At 37.2% G+C, this 9,020-nt stretch overlaps 1 protein-coding gene across 1 annotated transcript in view; it reads left to right on the top strand.

Moving 5' to 3' along the window:
* The window catches only part of LOC143166222 (pre-mRNA-splicing factor SLU7-like), an 8,984-nt gene extending 1,704 nt beyond the window's left edge, over positions 1-7,280 (top strand). The window contains exons 2-9 of the mRNA XM_076350435.1: positions 220-317; positions 1,746-1,813; positions 2,008-2,147; positions 3,068-3,229; positions 3,686-3,790; positions 3,982-4,056; positions 4,314-4,418; positions 5,425-7,280. Coding sequence (XP_076206550.1) covers positions 220-317; positions 1,746-1,813; positions 2,008-2,147; positions 3,068-3,229; positions 3,686-3,790; positions 3,982-4,056; positions 4,314-4,418; positions 5,425-5,604 — 933 coding nt within the window. The 3' untranslated portion in view covers positions 5,605-7,280. The remainder of the gene's footprint in view (positions 1-219; positions 318-1,745; positions 1,814-2,007; positions 2,148-3,067; positions 3,230-3,685; positions 3,791-3,981; positions 4,057-4,313; positions 4,419-5,424) is intronic.
* Positions 7,281-9,020: the final 1,740 nt, after the last annotated feature.

Here is a 9,020-nt window from a genome sequence, read left to right as displayed (position 1 = left end):
ATTGTAGGCTCAGTTATTAATGTTTGCGTATGGGTCTTGGGGTTCGGAGGTTAAGGTCTGTTCTCAGTTCTATTCTTGCTCATGTTATGACTTCGTCAAGGTCATCCTTTTACATAGATACACCTTTTTAAAATGTCTAAGCTGGGGGATACAGTAGTAACTTCAGTTCTTTTAGAATCATAAATATCAAATATCTTGTATGCTGTTTTCTTTCCCTAGTACTTGAGGAATCTAGATCCAAACTCTGCTTATTATGATCCCAAAACAAGAGCTATGAGGGAGAACCCGTATGCCAATACAGGCAAGAATCCAGATGAGTAAGTTAAAACAGGGTCATGCTTGTGTATCCAACAAAACTCTGTTAAAAATGAGATTAACAGTTTTGTATTTTCTTTTACCTGTATGTCCTTTTACTAATGAATCTCTAGTTAGTTATGGATAGAAGTAGTAGTAAACATGGAAAAATTGGGTTTTTTTAGCAGCACTTTTTGGTTTAGTATATAAAAGTAGTATTTTAGTAATACTGGCCCTTAATCTTCAGGGATATGCGGACCACCGTTTAGTGTAATGGTATGTACAAGGGTTAGAACACTCTGCTGTATCTAGAGGTGATAACCTGTAAACAGTAATGATATTTATGTAAAGTATTTCAGTAACCAAATCTTAAACTTCATCCCTTGTTTGTCGGGAGGCATTCAGCACTGGAGACTAGCATGGAGTATCTGTGGTACCTAACTAAATGCCTGAATTAGGAGCAAAAGCTCCTCATATATTAATGGAGTCTGCATAGAAAAGGTCTGAAAGCTTTGGCATTGTCTAGATAGACAACTTAATTAAAGAATGCCATAGGCTGGCTTTTGGCTGCACATAAGGCTGTCTCGCTTAAAACCCAAGTCAGGCACTTGAGCTGTCACCCTGCCGTGACCTGTGTAGTGCTGTGGACATACAGAATAGACAGGCTGTGAGCAGAAACGTTTATTTAGAGTAGAGTAATTGGATTAGCTCGCTGCCTGAAATAGAATGGCAGTGGCTAAATGCTAGCAAATAATGCTCTTTCCACCTCTCCTTGCCCCCAGCTAGAATAATGCCAGTCAGTTCTTTTTTTTAGATGCAGATGCTTTCACTTCTCTCCAGAGTCATAATTTGACCTTTGTTGTATCTATGTTTCTGCCACAGCATTGCAGACTGTAAATTTTCCAGCAGGGATGAAAAGCGTGGGAAATTGGATTGTTAACATTATTTGATTTTCAACCTGTGTTTCATACACTCATTGTGAATCTCTTCAAGGGGTGTGCAAAAGGTAACTGAGAGCAGTAAAGCTATTACCAGGCTTTAACCCAGTAAAACACACTGGGTCTGGGTGGGAGGAGAGATTCACAAATCCAAAAGCTGAGAATCACTATGCTAGAATATCACCTACCATTCATGCGTATTTATTGTGCAATTAGATCCAAGCTTGACTCATGGCGCTTGGTATCCCAGACAGAGCTGCAGGTCTGTGTCATAAGATGTTTCCATATAAACATAGCAACTCGGAATACTTGATGTCTATCTAGTATTTTCATGACTATGGGGAGCCTAGACTTTCATTTCGTGTGTTGACTTGAATGTGCTTTCCCCTCCCTCCATTCTTAACTCTCAGGGCACAAAGAATTATTTTTACTTTCCTGTTGGTGTTCTATGATTGTATTTAAGAGGAGATCACATTACTTGAACGCTAAGAATCGTATTGTTCTTTTCTGCAGAGTTGGTTACGCAGGTGACAACTTTGTTCGCTACACTGGAGATACCATTTCAATGGCACAGACTCAGTGTAAGTGGGTTTTGCTTTTTTTTAAGGAAATGAACTTAAAAGACTTAAGTGAACAATACTTCTTTCTCGCAAAAGAGAAATAAATCTTTTTAGATTGAGGCTTTCTTTCAAATTACTATAGAATTAAAGATCGTAATTTGAATGCACATGTCAGTTTTAGAATAAATATCGAGTGAAAACTCTTGTGTACACAGTGTTTGCTTGGGAGGCTTATGACAAAGGCTCTGAAGTTCATCTTCAAGCAGACCCTACAAAATTAGAGCTACTTTACAAATCCTTCAAAGTGAAAAAAGAAGATTTCAAGGCACAGCAGAAAGAAAGCATCCTAGAGAAGGTAATAGACATTTGGTTTTATTTAATAAGAATTCTCTTGAGTTTGAAGTCTGGGTCTTGGGGAACAAATAAGACTACTAATGCTGTGTGAAAATGCATCAGCTGTTCTCAGCAGCTTGGATTTATAAAGAGATTTTTCTATCTATACACACTATCTCATCAATTGGATTCATTATGTTATTTAATATAGGAACCTTTGAAGATCTGCTGGCATTTCTTTGGATTATTGGGAGCTCTTAACTGTCAGAATTTCTCAAGTGAAAAATCTGACAGCAGTACGTAGGAGGAGTGAGAATTTAGATTTTTTTTTTTTTTTTAATAATACAAATGGCTGAAAAAATTCTTTTGCTGTTTAAAAGTGGTATCTTTTGTAAAATACCCAAGTAACTGTCTCCCAAAATTATTTCTGAATTTTTCTTTTCTCTTAAATGTGAAAAGCAGAATTTTCAGGCTCGAGTTTTGGGTGCAGTCTTGTAAATAAATATTTATTTCATATTTTGCTACTGGTTTCTTGGACAACTGATAAAGAACTAAATAATCCATTCAGATTCTAACCTTGTCAACATTCAAGTTTGGAGATGGACAGGAAGTACTGCTCTGGTTATACCAGAGCCTTTTGGTTTGGTCTGAAAAGTTTTCCTGCTTTGAGTGAGGAATATCACTGTTGTAACCCTCCAGCATTTTAAAAAAAAAAACAAAACACAAACAAACAAAAAACCCCACCAAAAACCACCACAGTGGCCATAGGAGGAGATGTATTTCTCTCTTAACTGTTCACTAAAGATTAAACTGTCTCCATCCACTTCTTTTGTGTCTTCTTCAGAAGGTGCTGAAGGTGAAGGTTTTGAAATGTATGCTTAACTACATAAAAGGTGGGGGTTTTTGCAAGGCTGTTATATGTCATTTCTATATGCATTTTAGTATGGAGGACAAGAACATCTAGATGCCCCACCAGCTGAACTGCTGTTAGCTCAAACAGAAGATTACGTGGAGTACTCTAGACATGGAACAGTCATCAAAGGACAAGAGAAAGCTATTGCTTGCTCTAAATATGAAGAGGATGTAAAGATCAACAACCATACAGTAAGCCCTAGCTTATGTAAAAATTATAAAAAAAAGAGATTCCTTCCCATTGGAAGGGAATGAGGAATGGTAGGATACAGTACAATATAATTAATACAGCAAATAAGTTTCTCCTGTCTCAAATGTGACACTCCCTTTCCTACTAAGGATGAATTTCAAGTTGTCATGGTTGCGATGTCAATTTGAGGAGTAGCGATGGCAATCTTAAACTGAACGGGGAGTTACTGTATTTCCCTTCGACTTTGAATATGAGTTGGCCACATCCTGTTGCTTTTCTCTTTTTTGAAACTGTACCTGTAAGGCTAATGTAAAATTGCAAAAGTATTTCTCATAACTTTCCCTTCTGGATTGTTTGAATAATTTACTTATCAGGATATAACCTCAAGAATAAATTGCAGCCTGCCTCTTACGGGAGTATCGTTGTGGACATAACTGCTATGGTATCTTCTCTTGCAGTGCATTTGGGGTTCATACTGGAAAGAAGGCAAGTGGGGTTACAAATGCTGCCACTCATTTGTCAAGTACTCATACTGTACAGGAGAAGCTGGGAAAGAAATTGCTGTAAGTATTGTCTTATTTAGTCACTTGGAAAGAGCTAAAAAGCATTCATCTTCCTACCTAAGTTTTAGACCGTTTTGGTTTTTTGGGGGTTTTGGTTTTTTGGGGGTTTGTGGGTTTTGGGGGTTTTTTTTGTCCTTCCCCTTTCAAATGTGCTTAGTAAATGGGTATCCTTCTTCTTGTCTATCGTATAGAATACTGAAGCAAGCTTACTGGAAGAGCAGCCCGGGGAGGAAGAACACATGACAAAACCCAAAACACTGATGGAGGTAGGTTGTTTCCCTTTCTCAAGAAGGCAGATCTTTTTTCCTCAGCATTTTAAGAGATGGAAAGATAACATATAACTACAAAATTATGTAAGTCATAATGAGTCTGAAAGTTATTAGGCTGCATTATTAGATCATTAACATCTCTACTGAAAACTGAGCTCTCAAATAGCATTAATAGACACTTGGGATTTAATGGCTTAAACATTACTAATGTTTGCAAGCTGAATCTTAACAGTAGCTGGTTTTCCACCTTACAGATCCACCAAGAGAAACAGAAAGAGAAGAAAAAGAAGAAGCACAAGAAGAGCTCAAATTCAGATAGTGAGGGTGAAGAGAAAAAGAAGCAAGAGAAACTTAAAAAGGTGCACTATATTCTTCAGTGGTTTTGTGGCAAAAAGATCTTGAAATATATTTTACAGCGGTGTCAGTTTTATGAAGCCTGTAATGCAGTTCTTGTGGTATTCTGTGGGATGTTCTTTGATGCTGATTTTGAACAAAAGCAAATTTAAAATGCTGGTAGATGTTCTAAAGTACATGCCCTATTTCTCAGGCAAACATGCAATAAATATTCAGTTTTGGAAGACATAGTTTAGAAGATTTAGAACACTTCCTTTCTAGGCACCTATTACAGCTGTAGTCTATAAAAGACATTGCAGAACACAATGATTTGGGTATTGAAGAAAGATGGAGAGATCAAAGGCACTGTCAAAGCTTAATTTAGCACTTTTTGTCCCAGACTTGGGCCCAGTCTCACAGTTGATGGAATAAATCCATCCACCAAGCTATCTACTGACTGCGGCTGAACAGCCCTTCCACAAGCACAGCAGCCTGCCTCTGGATATTCAGAGTGTGAAACTAATGTTAAACTGTGGTTAATCAAAGTATTGTACAAATGCAACTTCTTTTCAGTAGCAAGAAGGAGCAATAGTAGTAGTTTGAGGAATGGGATAACATGTATTTCAAAAAGCATTTAAAAAAAAAAAAAAAACAACGCACCCTGACTGGGAAAAAAAAAAAACCAAAACCAACAAACAAACCCAGACCCCTAAGATCACGTGCTTGCTTATCTGCTTTTGTACTTGCTGGATCACGATTACATTTTAGGTAAAGCCAAGGAGTTTCTTACTTGATTTGGGCAATTGGAAAGAGATTAAAGTATCTTGTTTGCTAAATATCATTTTACCATCATTTTACATTAAACACTAAAAAATGAGCATTAAATGAAGTGTGCTGTAGGCAGGCCGGACAGACGTGCATTGCTTATCCCACCATTCTGCCTGCTGCTAATACAAACTTTCATTGGGGTTTTTTTTGCTTAATTTTCATCATGGGTTTGATTTTTTTTTTTTTAATTTGCTTTCATTTCAGGCACTAAATGCAGAAGAGGCTCGTCTTCTCCACGTTAAAGAAATCATGCAGTTAGATGAGAGGAAGAGACCATACATCAGCGTGTATGAAACCAGGGAGCCAACAGAAGAGGAGATGGAAGCCTATAGAATGAAACGTCAGAGACCTGATGATCCCATGGCCTCTTTTCTTGGACAGTAGTCATGGTGAAAATCATTCCAATACACAAGACTTTTTTTTATACTTGTTTACAACTCTGTAGACACTTGCTTACCTTCCACGTGTCTAATATGTGGCAGAAATAGCAGAGACCTTTTTTTGCACCAACGACGTTGGTGAAAACTTCTTTTGGCAGGCTTAAGCAGTCCAACGCTTACAGCAGTTTTTTATATGTGTGTATACACATACAAAGTCACAAATATATGTATACACATATATATATAAAATCATATGTACATATGAAATAGATATACCTACTCTGTAAATTCTTTATTGGAAAAGATCCGATACTGGCTGGAATTCTAGGTTCGTTTGGCCAACTAATATATGCATAAAGTCATGATACATTCAGTAAAACTGACTACTCAAAACGGTCAGCAGGTGTCACTTAATACAGAACAATTGTTGAAAAAAAATTGATACAGCTACTGAAGCCTCTTCTTTGTAAAGGCAGGTGCCTGTCACATGGCTTTAAAAGGAGAAATAGTTTCTTGATCGCTTTGTAGTAAGTACTTTGGAAATGTAAAAATTGATTGCTTTGTACAGTTTTGGTTAAATTAATATAAAGGTCTTAAATGCTGTCCAGCCTTTTTAATGAAGAGCTTAGGAGAAGCTGACTGTGGAACTTTTAAATTCTAATTCTGTTTCTGCAGATGTTAACATATAAATTTCAGTTGCAAAGATCTGAGTTCTTTGGTTTTCTGTTTGATAACAGTATTCATCTTACCCTTATAATTTCAGAATCCTGTTACATGGTGTAATACCAAGTGTCAGGCTCTAATACCTTGTGATAATGTGAAGCAGCATCTGCTTTGTGTTTGGCAATATTAGTCCTTAAACTGAGAGTTTTCCCCTTTAACTATTAAAAGTTGAAGAAATGGGTGAAAAACTTCACAGCGTGACTTTAGAGTTGAGAGGCTCGAGAATTATTTCTGTTATGGCTTAAACTGTCTTATTAAACATGGCTTTTATAACCACATTAAATGTGGTTATATTAATGGTAGGACAAGGAAGACTCCGTAATCCTGGCTTTTCTTAAAATTAGGAACCTGATTACAATTTCTGCTTTGTAAACAATGAAGGAAGTTAAAGTTACGGGAAGAAAATGAAACAGTATGTTATGCCTGTAACATGTTGTACTTGTCATTTCCACCTGTAAAGCTGGTTTCCATTTTTTCTATTAGGTTTTCTCCAAGTCTGCTTCCCCTTTATTTTTGTTACAGAAATACTAATTCTGAATGCAGACTTTATTTTATAAGACTTATAAATCTGACTGCGGACTTTTATTTTATAAACCTTGGATTTTAAAATCCTCCTAGCACTTGCAAAAAAATATAACCAACTAGTGAGATCAAAGATCTGGGGGTGGAATTGTTAATATAACCAAGTACCAGGAAGGAAAAACTTCAGAGTAGAAATCAGCTTTTGCAGAAATTGCTTTTATGTTTCCACAAACAATGTGGATTTAGACTGTCAGAAGGGGAAAAATATTAGGGATACAGTTTTCCTTCTGCTATACTAGTGACTCATGTTTTAGGTTTCCACATCAGCTCATGTCTTGACCTTTCTAGGTTATGGATAATTTCAAGGGAAAACTGCTCTTTTCCACGAGTAATTACATACAATAAACATACATTTAAGTCTCGTGTGTGATTTCACAGCCGCTTTGAGGATTGAATATTTTAATTTAGCATACAGAAATGCTAATAATGGAAATTCTGCATTAATCTGCAATGTAGTTCTATATTAAAACTATCTGCGATACTCTCATTGATGATCAAAATTTTAGGTTGAGTATTTGCTGTGTTCCAGAGATCCTCTGGCATGACCTGAATGCAAACTGTCCTTGGAGGATTTTTCTGAATTAGCTGAACTGTAAACTATTATTCTTCTCAGGGCTGTAACATCTGAAGTTCTGGCCAGCATACCTCCAGCTGCAGAGATACCAACTGCTGTTGTCTTAGTCAGTGCCAAGTTCAATTTGAAGGAGGATGAGATGTCAGGAGGGTCCATGTTATCAGTTCCTTGAGCTATTTAGATACCTTTCAAAAGTAGCTGGAGACTTGATTCTTTATAGAGTAAAGGAGGCAATTCAGAAATAACACTGAAAAGAACAATTCAGAATGAAGAACAGGTAATTCACCAGTCTAGGCAGCCCGTAAAGTTCAGATTTAAACTCATTTAGTGAGTATTTTTCTTACATTCAAGAGAAAAATGGGGAGTTAAAGGTGCATGTATTATAGAAGCCAATATAACGTGCTCAGTGCTAGAGAGAGAGAGAGTTTATTACGAATAAACATACTGAATTCCACCTTAAGCATACTCATGTGGACGGATTTTCTTTTCAATACCTGAAGACATGACTGTAACTTACTTTCTGGCATGCCCTGTCTCGCTCTGCTAAGAGAGAGCCTATGGGGAAGAGGGACCAGTTTCCTCTGTTGAAGCAGAAAGGCAGCTCCAGGGTAAAAAGCATGTTTTATTCCAAATACAGTTCCGTGAGCCTGTGAATGATGCAGAGTAGATCTCATCTGGATCAGTCTTAACAGTTAAAGGACAAATAAAGCTTAAAACACGTTGTCCTATTTATGTCATAAAGGTTAAATGTTAAAGAACATTGTGGATCTGATCACGAGGATTAATTTTCCTCCATCTGCTTCCCCTTGGATTTGGCATGCAATGTAACTGCCCGTATCCAAAGACAGCTTCCTATTGCACAAGAAGAATTTTTCCTTTCTAAAATGAGGTTGAAACAAGTTTGTAGGCTAGCTTGGACAAAAATAAACATATAATGAAATGAGCATACTCTAGCAGAGGCAGCTGAAGTTTCTTGCATGCACAAAGACAGAAGCGAGGCGAGAGGAAATTCCTTAGCCTGGTCACACAGACTAGTCAAATTCTCAAATGGTAGTACAAGGCAGGCCCTCCCAGCACAGTCAGGGCAGCTTTCGCCGAATCTTGCCCTTGACAAAGCTCAAAAACTCTTTTCTTAACTAACTCCCTTTTCAACACTTGCTTCGATTGCCTCATTTTTCATCCTGTTGAGTACTGGTTGTCTGGAGGCACGCTCAGTCTGCAAACTCTGCACTAGCCAGCTGATTTGAAGACATTTGCATTTTTAAAACGTGTAGATTAAAACATTCTTTATGTTTTTGTTGAAAAGTTTAGCATTCTGTGTTATCTTTCAAGACACGCCAGAAGGTAGTTCTTTACTGTCTCCACATTTCTCTGTAATTGGATCTTTATAGCTTTCCTGAGTGGGTTAACGAGGGAGATGCACTGTTCTACGCGAGCATAATTGTTTTAGGCTGTTGAGGGATCAGAAAGAAGCAGGAATGATAGCAATTAGTTAAGGATGAAATGGAGTTCAACTTTCAGGAAAAAGAAAAAACAACAGA

The sequence above is a fragment of the Aptenodytes patagonicus genome, chromosome 12 (genome assembly GCF_965638725.1).
Source record: "Aptenodytes patagonicus chromosome 12, bAptPat1.pri.cur, whole genome shotgun sequence".
NCBI lineage: Eukaryota > Metazoa > Chordata > Aves > Sphenisciformes > Spheniscidae > Aptenodytes > Aptenodytes patagonicus.
Note: the sequence above shows the minus strand (reverse complement) of the source record. Positions and strands in the feature narration are given on the sequence as shown.